The sequence below is a fragment of the Lacerta agilis genome, chromosome 2 (genome assembly GCF_009819535.1).
Source record: "Lacerta agilis isolate rLacAgi1 chromosome 2, rLacAgi1.pri, whole genome shotgun sequence".
NCBI classification, from domain to species: domain Eukaryota; kingdom Metazoa; phylum Chordata; class Lepidosauria; order Squamata; family Lacertidae; genus Lacerta; species Lacerta agilis.
The window spans coordinates 114,421,458-114,436,320 of record NC_046313.1 but is presented as its reverse complement, the minus strand read 5'-3'; the positions used below and the strand labels follow the sequence as shown (position 1 = coordinate 114,436,320).

General features: G+C 46.8%; 1 protein-coding gene across 1 annotated transcript in view; it reads right to left on the bottom strand.

Annotated features, from left to right (window-relative positions):
* The window catches only part of LOC117042648 (zinc finger protein 260-like), a 56,386-nt gene that overhangs the window by 31,462 nt on the left and 10,061 nt on the right, over positions 1 to 14,863 (bottom strand). The window contains exons 2-3 of the mRNA XM_033142221.1: positions 4,470 to 5,492; positions 4,107 to 4,385 (exon numbers count right to left, since the gene is read on the bottom strand). Of these exons, the coding sequence (XP_032998112.1) occupies positions 4,107 to 4,385; positions 4,470 to 5,481 (1,291 nt within the window). The 5' untranslated portion in view covers positions 5,482 to 5,492. The remainder of the gene's footprint in view (positions 1 to 4,106; positions 4,386 to 4,469; positions 5,493 to 14,863) is intronic.

The following is a 14,863-nucleotide window of genomic DNA, read 5'->3' as shown; positions in this document are numbered from 1 at the left end:
CCCAGCTTGGTGGGTGAAGCATGATAGTCTTAATCTAAGGGTCACTGGCAAAAGATTCCTGCATTGCAGAGATCTGGACTAGGTGACCCTTGTGGTCCCTTCCAACTCTGCAATTCCATTATTTTAAGTTGGTTGCCATCTCTGCCTCCAGTGGCAGTGAGTTCCATAGCTCAAGTATGTGCTGCACTACGAAATGCTTTTTTCTGTCCTGTATCTCCCAACGTTCAGCTTTCTTGGAGGGCCATGATTCTACTGCTATGAGGATCTGCAGTGTGGACATAACGTGTCTCCCTGCCACCATTGTGGGGAGTAGAGCAGTGGGTAGGCAGTTTGTCCCCTCCAGGGGCAGGAAGCCTCAACAGAGAACTTTCTTGCATTAAAAACAATAAGTGGCTTCTTGAGGCAACAGGAAAACAAATCGGGAAGGAGCAGGCCTCTCAAACACAGCACAACGTCTCTGGTGTGTGTGTGTGTGTGTGATTGAGCTGCCTTGGTGTTTTTGATGCAGGGACTTCTTGCTCTGCAGTGTCTACACTGAGGGCTGTGGCTCTCCTGGATTTCAGATCCGCACCTTTCCCAGTCCGAAATGGGAGATGCAAGGGATTGAACCTGGTAGTTTTTCTTTTTCTTTTTTATTAAATAAGTCTTTATTAAATTTATGTTTCTTTAAAAAAAGGATTTCAAACATAAAACACAACATTAAATCTTGCATCACACAAATAATAAACATTGTAGAAGCAATATGAAGTCATATTTTAAATTTGATGTATAATTTGAAAGAAAGTATTGTTAATTTATGTTTATTATTTGTGTGAACCTGGTAGTTTTTCCATGCCAAGCAAACGCTGTTCCCATGAGTCGCACCTCTTCCCCATTTATGAAGTAATGCTCATGACCTCCTTTATACTATTTGTTTAACTTTCTGAAGACCCAACTAATTCCTATGTTGGGTGAAAAGCAATTAATAAGGAGTTCGACAAGTTCGCATATTCACAGCCAAAAGTCACATTCAAAACGACCCCCTTTAGAGCCCCAGAGAGGAACATGCAGCTGAATGATACAGACCAGTCACGATGTTACAACCACAAAACCAAGATGGCATTTTAAGAAATGGTCTTCACGACAAGGCAATGCAAACCCAGAGGCCCATCTAGTCCAGATTCTTCTTCTCCCAGTGGCCGATCAGATGCCCCAAAAGGAAGCCCCCAAGAGGACCTAGGAGCAACACCACTACTCCCCCCGCCGGATTCCCCACAACTGGAACTCAAAAGGCACCTGTTTTGTCCCCACTACACTGTCTGATGACACATGTAGCTTGACAGGCAGGCAGACCCCTCTGTCCTTTATAAAGAGACTGTTTCAGTAATCTAACTTTATTTAAAAGACAAAGATCGGGTAAAACAACGATGTGATACCATTGGTGGAAAACATGTAACAGAAATCCCTCAGGCTCTCTCACCGAATGGAACCCCCTCCCCTCTGTCAGCAACTGCCATTCGTTGCAACATTCTTTCTGGCCAGTAGGTGGAGCTGCATCAATAAACGTACAATAGCAATACTGAAATATACAACTTAATATGTGCCGAAGGCACAACAGTGGCCTTCCCTGCCTCTTACGTGAGGGAAAACACACGGAAAAAAGCAAAGAATTATAAATAACAATTAAAAATTGACTTCCAATTGTCTGTATATCGCTTCCCTGACTCTTGCTGTTTTTCAAATGAGTCAGGGGCACGTGTCAACCACAGCGGTTTCCCCCAAGCACCACCTTAAGAACTGGGCGAAACCTGTAGAAACCCTTTCCCCTGGATCCAACCCACCCATTCCTTTCGAGTAAACCTAACCCACCCCTTTCTCTCTCTGAGAACAGGTAGGAGCCGTGTTGGTCTGCTGTAGTCAAAACAAAATAAAAAATAAAAGAAATCTTTGTAGTAGCACCTTAGAGACCATTGGTCACTAAGGTGCTACTGGAAGGAATTCTTTTATTTTTTATTTTCTTCTCTGAGAAGCCAGCGCGCAGGGCTGTACGCATGCACACAAAGCTCCCCGCATGGGTGGGATGTCAGCAGCCAGGAAGGGTTCCCCACTCCCTTGTGTGTGTTTACTCGGAAGTAAGCCCTGCCACGCTCAGTCAGAGAGCTTGTCAGTTTACGGTGGCGGCGGCAAGGCAGATCCTAGGATGTCCAACACCATCACTTCCACTCTCTCTGGACCCAAACCAGCCCTTTCTCTCCGGCAGCCAATGCAGGGCTTCTCTCTCTTGCCCAGCCTCTCTTTATGCCTCTGTCCGCTTGGGGGGTCGCCTAACTCCATACCCCCAACATGCCTCTGATGAAAATAGGGGCGTCCTAAGGAAAAGCAGGACGTTCCAGGATCAAATCAGAAATGAAGATGGCTTCAGTAAATCCTGGAAAATAGGGACACTTGGTGGGTCTGTTAGAAGGGGGTGATTTAAGGGGGTGACTGTCTGAAACACAGTCTTTACACATAAATGCTAATTAAACACCTCAGGCCCCTTAGCTTCCCATTTTAATGCACATTGAGACTGTCTTGCAACATATCCCAGTTATAACATGCAAGTTCTAATTCAATTGTAATATTTACTTAACCTAGCAGTTTAACACTAAAAATCTATTACAATGAACTTCTATCATGTCACCTCTTACCTGAAGGAGCGTCTCCACCCCCACCCTTCAGCCGGGACACTAAGGTCCAGCTCCGAGGGCCTTCTGGCAGTTCCCTCACTGCAAGAAGCAAAGCTACAGGGAACCAGGAAGAGGGCCTTCTTGGTAGTGGCACCTGCCCTGTGGAATGCCCTCGTCAGATGTCAAGGAAATAAACAACTATCTGACTTTTAGAAGACATCTGAAGGCAGCCCTGTTTAGGGACATTTTTAATGACTGATGTTTTACCGCTAATAATAATAATAATAATAATAATGATGATATTCTGTTGGGAGCATGCCTGAATATGAAAGAGCAGATGAAAATTAGGATATGAAAAGCAAAACTAAAAGCAAACTATAAAATAGGCACCTAGAATTGTACATGGATTCAAATAGCACAGTCCAAGTGAATAGTATTAGCATTAGCTGATAATCAAGTATAGTTCCGGATTTGCCAAGCTTGTGACAACAGTTGTCTAGCAGATGATGGTTCTGCTGTATATAGAATCATAGAACTGTAGAGTTAGAAGGGACCCCAAGGGTCATTTAGTCCAACCCCTGGCAATGAAGGAATCTTGGCTAAAGCATCCATGGCAGAAGGCCATCCAACCTCTGCTTAAAAACCTCCAAGGAGGAAGAGCCCACCACCTTCCACTGTCAAAACAACTCTTACTGTCAGAAAGTTCTTCCAACTTTGGCTTTGGCTGATGGGTACCACAGTTCAAAATATCTGGCGGGCACCAGGTTGGTGAAGCCTGGCTCGTGTTATAACAGTTTTCTATGTTTTTATGCAGCAGCACTTGTGCTCATTGCACAGAGCAAATAGTTGTGGGGACATGTGCAGAGTTCCAGTAGAACTGAGCTTCCCAGTAACGCAGTGTCCTGTCTTCATTGCAGCAGGAGATGAACAGAAAACCGAGAACAAGAGACAACCAAATGGTGCATCGAAGGAAAGAGCCAGATGTAAAAAGAGAGAAGCGCAGAGAAAGAAAACTGAAGCAAATCACAAGAGAAGGAATAAAGGCTCCACTTCTCAGGGCATCAACCACCATGAAATCACAGCCAAAGACAAAAAAAGATGAACAAAAGGAAACCACATGCCATGTATACCAGAAAAGTTTATACAGTACTCAAAATCAAACCTTTGCATTGCAAAATCCACACAGGAGAGAAACCCTTTCAGTGCTTAGAGTGGCTGCACTGGGGGGACCAGAACACAATCATTGGTTTACTCTCTGTAGGAATTATTTGAAATGATTAAAGATCTTCCCACACTCCAACCCTTTCTAAGATGTTTCCCTTATACAAGTTCTTTACTCTTTAGTAAGGGAGCCCATATCACTGAAGTTCTTTCCATAAGCCAAACATTTCTAAGATTTCCTCCCTGTATGAGTTCTTTGGTGTCTAGTAAGGTGGTTATGTTGTCTGAAGCTCTTTCCACACTCTGAACATGTATAGGGTTTCTCCCCTGTATGAGTTCTTTGATGCAACGTAAGGGAGCTGCTGCACCTGAAGCTCCTTCCACACTGCGAACATATATACGGTTTCTCTCCTGTATGTGTTCTTTGATGCAACGTGAGTTGGCTACCGCGGCAGAAGCTCCTTCCACACTCCAAACATTTATAAGGTTTCTCTCCTGTGTGCAATCTTTGATGCAAGGTAAGGCTGCAATTGTGGCTGAAACTCTTTCCACACTCCAAACATGTATATCGTTTCTCCCCTATATGAATTTTTTGATGAGAGAAAAGGTAGTCGCTGCGACGGAAGCTCTTGCCACATTCCCAACATTTATAAGGTTTGCTGCCTTGATGAGTTTGTTGATGTCTTGTAAGCGCATTGCTGCGAGTGAAGCTCTTTCCACACTCCAAACACGTATGCGGTTTCTCCCCTGTATGAATTCGTTGATGCGACTTAAAGTGGCCACTGTGACTGAAGCTCCTTCCACACTCTGAACATGTATACGGTTTCTCTCCTGTATGAGATCTTTTATGCGACGTAAGGCTACCATTCGTACCGAAGCTCCTTCCACACTCTGAACATGTATATGGTTTCTCCCCTGTATGAGTTATTCGGTGCTTAGTAAGGGTACCACTGTGACTGAAGCCCCTTCCACACACTGAACATGTATACGGTCTCTCCCCTGTATGAGTTCGTAGATGCAAGATAAGGGAACAACTGTGACTGAAGCTCTTTTGACATTCAAAACATTTATAAGGTTTCTCCCCGGTATGAGTTCTTTGATGCAAGGTAAGGGTCCAACTTTGACTGAAGCTCTTTCCACACTCCAAACACATATGCGGTTTCTCACCTGTATGAGTTCGTTGATGTGACTTAAGGTGGCTACAGTGCCAGAAGCTCTTTCCACATTCCAAACACATATGCGGTTTCTTCCATGTATGAGTTCGGTGATGTGACGTAAGGCTCTGGATATGAATGAACCTCTTTCCACACTTGGAACATTTATACGGTTTCTCCAAGGCATGAGTTTGTTGATGCGAGGTAAGGGAGCTACTGTGACTGAAGCTCTTTCCACACTCTGAACATGTATACGGTTTCTCTCCTGTGTGTACTCTTTGATGTATAGTAAGAGTTGAGCGATGACCAAATCTCTTTCCACACACTGTACGTTCATGCTTTTTCTGCTCTCTGCGAATTTGATTTTCACCACCCTGAGACGTACCAGAATCACCTTCCGGCTTCTGCTTTCGTCTCCCCTCTCGTCTGCTGCCTCCATCTTGAACCCTCAGCTTCCTTTGCTCCTCCTCCTCTTTGGATCCTTTTGGTGACACTTCTGATTGTTCCCCTTCTGCCAGCATCCCTTCAACATCTGCTGATGGAATAAAAAGGATAACTGATGAAATGCGAAAGGAGCGTCTTCACCCAAATCATTCAGTCAGGACACTGAGATCCAGGTCCCAGGGCCTTCTGGTGGTTCCCTCACTGCACAAAGGGAAGTTACAGGGAATGAGGCAGAGGGCCTTCTTGGTAGTGGTGCCCACCCTGTGGAACGCTATCCCATCAGATGTCAAGGAAATAAACAACTATCGGACTTTTAGAAGACATCTGAAGGCAGCCATGTATAGGGAAGTTTTTAAAGTTTTATGTTTTATTATGCTTTTATATTTGTTAGAAGGCAGCTAGAGTGGCTGGGGTAACCCACTCAGATCCGAGGGGTACAAATAATGAAAGTATTAATATTGGTATTATTATTTATTGTGTTTATATACTGCCCTGTACCTGGAGGTCTCAGCATGGTTCTCAGAAAAGATCACACCATATATAATCAGAATAAAAACAACATCCCAACAACACCCCCCACAAAAAGAGCCACATTTGAAAAAGGCTATAGGATGTCAAACATATCAAGCAAAAACCTGGTTAAAAAGGAACACCTTTGCATGGCACCTAAAGGTGTATACTGCTACATGGATCACTGCCTTGTCGTGGCAAATAACTAAGGGCTTGAATAACTAAGAGAAGCTATGACCTATGCCGTGCAGGGCCACACAAGATGGACATTTCAGCCAAGAGTTTAGACTAAATGTGATCCACCTGGAGAAGGAACTGGCAACCCACTCCAGTATTTTTCCATGAAAGCTCCATGGACATAAAAAAGGAAAAGCTTTGAGAGGAAAGTGAGAGTTTCCAAGGCATGCTCTGGTTCATGCAGTCACGGACAGTTGGACACAACTAAGACAACTAAACAACAAAAAGGTGTACAAGATAGGCGCCAGGCGAACTTCCCTGGGGAGAGCATTCCACAGATGGGGAGCCAATGCAGAGAAGGCCCTGTTCTCATGTTGCTACCCTCCGGACCACTTGAGGAGGAGGCCCACGAAGGAGGGCCTCTGAAGGGGATCTCAGAGTCCGGGTAAATTCATATGGAAAGTATTGTGGTCCTGAGCCATTTAAAGGTTTATAGGTCAAAACCAGCACTTTGAATTGGGCCCAGAAACTAATTGGTAGCCATTGCAGTCAGACCAGGATGGGTGTAATATGCTCAAACCACCTTGCTCCAGTGAGCAACCTGGCCACTGAATTCTGCACTAGCTGAAGTTTCCAAACTGTCTTCAGAGGCAGCCCTACGTATAACGCATATCTATATCTAACCTTGAAGTTCCCATAGACAACGGTAGATAGCCTATCCCTGTCCAGATAGGGGTGTAGCTGAGCCACCAGCCAAAACTGATGGAAGGCAGTCCAGGCCATCTGAGCCTCCAGCAACAGCAAAGGATCCAGGATTACTCCGAAGCTACGAACCGCTCCTTCAGAGGAAGTGTAACCCCATCAAGAGCAGGCCACCTTCCAGCCATCTGCTCTAGGGAACCACCCACTAACTGAGCCTCACTCTTATCTGGATTGAGCTTCAGTTTGTTGGCTCTCATCCAGTCCTTTACCAAGGCAAGACACTGATGCAGCACTTCCACTGCCTCACCTGCAGACAGAAAGGGGAAACAGAGCAGAGTGTCATCAGCATACTGCAGACAACATACTCCAAACCTTTGGATAACCCCCCCTCCCCTGTGATTTCATGTAGATGTTAAACAACACTGGGGATAGGATTGGGCCTTCCAGAACCCCACATTGAAGGTTCCATGGGGCTGAAACGCATTCCCCAAGTAACACCCTCTGGGAACGACCATCCAAGTAGGACTGGGACCACCACAAAGCAGGGCCACCCACCCCCAGTTCAGAGAGTCGCTCCAGAAGGATACCATGGTCGATGGTATTGAAAGCCACTGAGAGGTCAAGAACAATTAACAGGGGCACATTTCCCTTGTCTCTCTCTCGACGGAGGTCACCATACAGGGCGACCAAAGCAGTTTCTGTGCCAAAACCAGGCCTAAACCCTCATTGAAATCCAGAAAATCAGTTTCTTCCAAAACCACCTGGATCTGGTCTGCGACTACTCACTCCAGAACCTTGCTCAGGAAAGGGAGATTAGCAACCGGCCAGTAGTTAGTTTGGCTTTCTAAAAATCCAAAATGGCGGAATGCAGAGAAAACTCTGAATCCTTGCAGTGCTAAGATAAGACACTTTTCTTTTTGCTGTATGCAAGCTACAAATTTACCTTACTTTTTCTATCTTCACTTACCTTTATTCTCAATCTCTGCTAGGGCCATGGCAAGCAGCCAAGAGACTCTGACGAGGCAATGCCTCCCCCGAACCCTAAACAGTCAAAGATTTACTGGTTCTTTTCTAACTGTACCAGAAATAACGAGGATGTTTGCTACATGGTGGAAACTTATATTCGTTTCATTCCATTAATTAACCTCGTACCTGACATAGAAGTGGAGGAGATGACCACGGAGGAGACGAATAATGCTAAAGATAATGACAAAGAGGGGAGAGTCACCTCGAAGGGGGAGTCCGAGCAGGAAGTCACCAAACCCTAAGGCTAAGCTCTGGAGTATACCAGGGGGCCAAAAGGGTTCCATAAAGTGGGAGAGGGCACTCAGGGTCGATTGTGCCAATAGCCCGTGTCAACCCCTCAGAGCTCTTTGGAATCCCACTGGATTCATCAGCTTCTGAGCGCAGACCTTCCTTACAGGTCCCCCGTCTCTGAGGAGGGGGAAAGGTGCTGACATCCTAAATCTCAACAGGAAGTGATCTGAGCATGACGAGGGACTGATGTCAATGTCCCCCACCTTCAAATCACCCTCTTCCTGCCCAATCGAGAAAACAAGGTCTAGAGTCTGGCCTGCCATGTGCGTTGGGCTGGTGACATGTTGGGACAGCCCCATGGTTTTCATGGCAGCCATAAAGTCTTGAGCCGCCCCAGAGCCATCTGTTTCGGCATGGACGTTGAAGTTTCCCAGTACTAGCAGTCTGGGAGTCCCTAACACTGCCTCTGAGACCAGCTCCGTCAGCTCAGGCAGGGAGACTGCTGGGCAGCGAGGCAGATGGTAAACCAGCAGAAACCCTAACCTGTCCCGATTGCCCAAAGCCAGGAACACACACTCTAGATTCACACACCCCGAACTGGACAGAGAGCCTGGAGATAGAGGATCTCTATAGACTACAGTAACTCCCCCTCCCCCACCCTTGAGTCTGGCCTGATTCTGCACTGAGTGGGCACAGCTGGGTGAGACCAACTCCACCCTGTTCACCCACCCAGGTTTCAGTGATACAAGCCAGATCAGCCTCCTCATCCATAATCAGATCATAGGTGAGGGAGATTTTATTCTGGGCCGACTTGGTGTTCAACATCAGGGCTGCCTGATATGACAACCACAATTCCCTAGGATGGGGGGGGGGGGCCTGTGCTGTGTCTCTCTTACCCAGCCTGCCCCTCCTCCCACACCATCCCTCCACCTACCCAGAACCACTGAAACTGGGCCTCCCCCTGCTCCTTCCCTCCCAGGGACATCCCACAAAATGCCCTTATAACTGTTAAGAAACAGTTTAAACACTAAAAAACAAACAAGCCCAATTCAAAAGCATATAAAAAAACAGGCTTTCAGCAGGGTAGTATCTTTTACCTCTCACAGCCCAGAACTCTGGCCCTTAGTGCTTTCCCACGGCCAACATCCCTCCATGTCCCCCTCTGCATCCCCTGGAACTCACTAGATCTCTCTGAGGGTCCTGGGAGAGAACAGCCAGAGGTTGTGGGGAGGGATGCAGGAGGCAGCCTGACCAGCTCAACCGTCCATCTTCCTCCTTCCATCCTTGCTACGTTTGCAGGATCAGCCTCTTCCATCCTTCCTGAGAAGCTCAGAAGCTGCAGGTTCCTGGGAGGGAGGAAGAAGCAAAGGGAGCCTCAGAGACCCTGCAGGCATTTTCCTGCTCAAGACCATTTGCTGGTGAATGAGAACCCAGCCAAGGTGTGGAGCTCCCACTTGCAGTTTCCTTGGTAAAAGAGGGGCACCTTCCTCCTGGATCCCACCATGCAAGGAAAGTGGAGTCATGCCTGAAAGAGGCTCTTCTTCCCACCACCCTTAAAAACACCCCGCTCATTCTCCAAAACATCAACGCCTCCCTCCTCCTCTTCCCAGAGCCTTCCTGCCTCCTTTCCTTTGTGGGGTTTCCTGCCCCACCCTAAAAATCCCTCTCCCCCCCCCCGCCTTGCCTTCTTGCCTTGCTCTCCTCCTGGGGTGCCCCTGCACCCCTTAAAGCCTTTTGCACTCATCGCAGCTCTTTAGGGGCTGAATTGGGGGTGTAGCCCCACGCATTTTCCCTCCCACCTCGGCCCCTTTGCAAAACTGCCCCCTCCAGGAGGGCTTCTCTCCTGCAAAGCAGCTGCTCTGACATGGGAGCCCCCCTCCCCCCAAAAAACATACCCCTTTTCCTCCCTTGCAAAAGGCACAGTCTTCCGAGCTGCAGATTTTCCGGAAGTCCTCTGTCATAATATAATCGCTGCCTTTAACCCTTGAAGGGCCAGTGTCTCTCCCACCCCCCACCCGAACTGTATGGTGCTGGGGACATTGCGGATTCTGCCTATGGGACCCCACAAAGTGCCCCCCTCATAGCGAGCTATGGCTGGTTCTACCACCTCCTTTGGGCCAGCCTGTAAATGGCCCCTTACAACCCGGAGAAACTCTGCTAGACCACATAATGAGGATGCAATGGAGACAGAAAAGTCTGCTTTCTTTGCTGCCTTCCCTGCCACTCGGTAGGTTGGATAATGAGCCCTTTCCAGTGTTTGGTTGCATAATTTGGATCTTTCATCCACTTGCGTTCACTCTCCCAGCTTGGAGTATACCAGGGGGCCAGTCGGGGTCCACAAAGTGGGAGAGGGCACTCAGGAATATTAATATTATTATTAGTAGCATTGCTAGTAGTATTATCATTATTAGCCTGTCTGTATAAGGCCTCAGCCACACTTGGACTTTGAATGTGGACTTGGAAGTTGCTTGTTTCTCCTTTTTGTTTAAAGCCTCTTCTGCCCAGAACTGCTCTTGCAGAAACTGCTGTTTAATTGAAACACAACTAATTTAAAATGTGTGTTTGTGTGGGGGGGTGTTATTGGGTTGTTTTTGTTTGTGTTTCGATTATGTACTTTGAGTTTTTATATTGTAATTTTATCCTGTGAGGACTCTGTGTATAGGGAGGTATATAAATTTAATAAAGTATAATAAAATCAGGCCGGATAAAAATTATTACAAGTTCCGGGGGAGCCCCTGCAGAAGGTTTTCCAATACTTAAGGGTTTGCCTTGACCCAAAGCCCTATGGGGAGACCAAGGAAGGTCACCCCCTGCCCAGGTTGGCCTGCTGGGAGGAGAGGAGAAAGATCTGCCCTTCCATTGGGAAAAGATGTCCTACCCCCATAGAAAGGGGGAAAGAACTATAATTGCATCATTTTAGTGGAATTATATACAGAATGCATGAATTATGGGAAATGTAAATATAATAATAATAATAATAATAATAACAATAATAATATATTTATACCTGCTCATCTGGCTGAGTTTCCCCAGCAACTCTGGGCAGTATATGATTTGATTATCAAAGACCTCCCTAAACAGGGCTGCCTTCAGATGTCTTTTAAAAATGGGATAGCTCTGCTTATTTCCTTGACATCTGGTGGGAGCGTGTTTCACAGGGAGGGCACGACTACTAAGAAAGCCCTCTTCCTGGTTCCCCGTAACCTGACTTCTCGCAATGAGGGAATCGCCAGAAGGCCCTCGGTGCTGGAGCTCAGTGTCTGGGCTGGATGACGGGGGTGGAGACGCTCCAGTAGTCCAAGCAGAAGATAACCAGAGGATGCACCACTTTGGTGAGACAGTCCATGGGCAGGTAGGGTCTCAGCCTGCGTACCAGATGGAGCTGGTAGACAGCCGCCCTGGACACAGAATTGACCTGCGCCTCCATGGGCAGCTGTGAGTGCAAAATGACTCCCAGGCTGCGCACCTGGTCCTTCAGGGGCACAGTTACCTCATTCAGAACCAGGGAGTCCCCCACACCCACCTGTCCCCAGTCCCCCCAAAACAGTGCCTCTGTCTTGTCAAGATTCAACCTCAATCTGTTAGCCGCCATCCATCCTCCAACAGCCTCCAGGGACTCACACAGGACATCCATCGCCTTCACTGGTTCTGATTTAGAAGAGAGGTAGAGCTGGGTATCATCCGCATAGTGATGAACAACCAGCACAAACCACCTGATGAATTGTAGGGTTTCTTGCAATCCCTCCCCATACTCCCTCCAGCTGTACCCACACTCCCACCCACCCCCACCCCGTTATAATACATAATAATATGACCCACCTCCAGCGACTCCGCGAGGAAGTACAGCCACCGCCATGACCAGCATCTCCATGGACAGGAAGCGGAAGCTCCTATTCTCCCGACAGCCTTTTCCCCTCCGCTCTAGGAATCTAGCTCTGTCGCTGCTGCTCTTAACCGTTTCGGAGCCGAGCGGCAGGAACCTCTGGGCAGCTCTGAGGAGAGGCGATCGCCACGCCTCTGGAAAGCCCCGATGGATCAGCTGTACGGGCGCCCCAAAAAGTTTTCTAAACTATCTTTTATTTTAAAAAAAAATTATTTCCAATTTTCAACATAACATTTTTCCTTTTGGTACATGCATATCCAATCCAAATTTGCAATAAGTGGCTTTCCATCTGCTCCCCCCCCCCCCGGCTTCCATTTGCTCCCCCTTTATTCTCCTTGCATATAATTATATTTCTCCAATTAATTTCTACTTCTTTCCCCCCTCCTACTTCTTAGTTCATAAATCTTACATCAAACCTGCCGATGTTTTGTCGTTTTTACAGTGTTGTTTAAAATAGTCTATAAAGTTTTCCCATTCTTGATTGAATTTTTTCTCATCTTGGTGCCTGATCTTCACTGTAAGTTTAGCCATTTAGGCATAGTCAGTCAGGTTATCCATTCTTCTTTCGTTGGGACCTTTTCTTCTTTCCACATCTGGGCTAGTAGCATCTGGCCGCTGTAGTTGCATACATAAAGAGTCTCTTTTGCTTCCTTGGCAATTCTTCTCCTATTGAAAGTACAGGTAAAGGGATCCCTGACCATTAGGTCCAGTCATGGATGACTCTGGGGTTGGCGGTGTACAGCTTCCTGGTCATGTGGCCAGCATGACTAACCCGCTTCTGGGGAACCAGAGCAGTGCACGGAAACGCCATTTACCTTCCCACCAGAGCGGTACCTCTTTATTTATTTGCACTTGGTTGTGCTTTCAAACTGCTAGGTGGGCAGGAGCAGGGACCAAGCAATGGGAACTCACCCCATTGCGGGGATTCGAACTGCAGACCTTATGATCGGCAAGCCCTAGGCTCTGTGGTTTGACCCACAGCACCACCTGCGTCCCATTACACCCAGTAAAAAAAAGCCTCTGGTTGTTGTTGTTTTTACAAAGGTAATGTAATTTTAAATATTTTTTTAAGTTCATTGCATATAATTTCCCTGAAGCCCTTTACTTTCTTACATGTCCTCCACATATGAAAAAAATGTTCCTTCTTTATCCTTACATTTCCAGCATAAATTAGAGGTATCTTTATACATTTTAGCAAGCTTTACTGGAGTCAAATACCATCGGTGTATCATCTTCACTGAATTTTCTTTTAATCAACTACATGCCGTGAATTTTAAAATCTCTTTCCACAGCTTTTCACATGATTCAAGTGGTATATGTCTTTTGCCCAGTGAGATTGAATATTCCAGGCTGTGAGGTCTTTCCCTGCTTTACCTAGAGATATGCTAGTACATACTGACTCACAACACACATCTACACAGCGGACCTTGACCACAGCTCCACGAGGTTTTTTCAAATGCTGACATTGCACTGCATTACAAGTAGAAGAATTTTCTAATAGTAGAGGCTTTAAATTTACCATACAATCTTTTGCCATGTGTGCAAATGCAATTCCACGCCCCACCTAACAATAAAATAAATATTGTACAAATGGTTTCTAGAAAAGAAGAACATTTCTAAGTGATACATGCCATTGGACTCTTGAATGGTGTTTTAAGCTAACATTCCATTGTGTTCAAAACAGTAAGTAGCAACTTTTTATACAGTCAAACCTCGGTTGCCGAACATACAGTAATCCATTCTGTAATCCCATTTGGTTTCCAGAATGTATGACAACCAAGGCGTGGCTTCCGATTGGCTGCAAGAACCTCCTGCACTCAAGCAGACGCTGCATCGGATGTTCGGCTTCCGGAAAACATTCAGAAACTGGAACACGTACTTCCGCGTTTTCAGCATTTGGGAGCCGAAATGTTTCAAAATGGAGGTGTTCAGGAGCCGAGGTTTGACTGTATCTGGATACTATTTTTGAAGAAGAGCTGCTGGATCAGGTCGATGGCCCTTCTAGGGCAGCATCCTGTTCTCACAGTGGCCAACCATAGGGAAACCCTAGGTCAGGATCCGAGCAGAAGAGCCCTCTCCTCTCCTGCAACTGGTATTCAAAAGCATTGCTGCCCTTATGACTGTGAGTGAAGAAAATAGTTAATAGAATCATAGAGTTGGAAGGGGTTCTGTGGGTCATCTAGTCCAAACCCCTGCAATGCAGGAATCCATGCTGTTGTTGACATCCGTCTGTCTCAGGAGACCATGGAGGAGTGTGCCTTTGGGGGTGAGGTCAAGTTGTTGGGAGAGTTGTGGCTGTAGAGATCGATATGGGGGATGTTTTTTGTTCTATGACCTATTGATCCCTTTCGCTCAAATATGGAGGAGGGGGGAAGCAACACAGCGGGGGGGGGGGAGAGTGAACATTCCTGGAGGGTGTGGGCACAGTGTATGGAAATAATACATAGAGAGGAAATAAACAGGAAAATATGAAGGGGTGCTGAAATTGTGCTTGAATAATATGTAGAGCACAGGTGAAAGGCAAAGCAAGTTTCTAGTCCTCTTACTTCGGAATGAAGAGCTGTTTAACTAGGAACCAAGGAAGCTGTCTCGCCCAGAAGCAGACCGTTGGCCTATCTAGTTCAGTGCTGTCCGCAGGCAGGGATGATTTCCTATCCCCGCCTGTTCCAGGACCACCAAGTCTAGGATCTGAGCCTCAGTGTGTCACTCTGGCCCCAACCACTCCCTGCAAAGGCAGTGGAGTCGGCTGCAAACCTCTGGGGTCCCTTGGCCTCCTGGGAAAGGGAATGCCTGAATCTCTGGCGCTGGGTATCTGAGCTGGGGGCGTCCCCATCCAGGAGGGTCTTCATAGCTCTTCCCAAGATCTCCCAAGTGGGGCAGTTTGGAGATTTGAACAGCAGCCTCCAATATGGTTGAAGGATTGTCCCCTG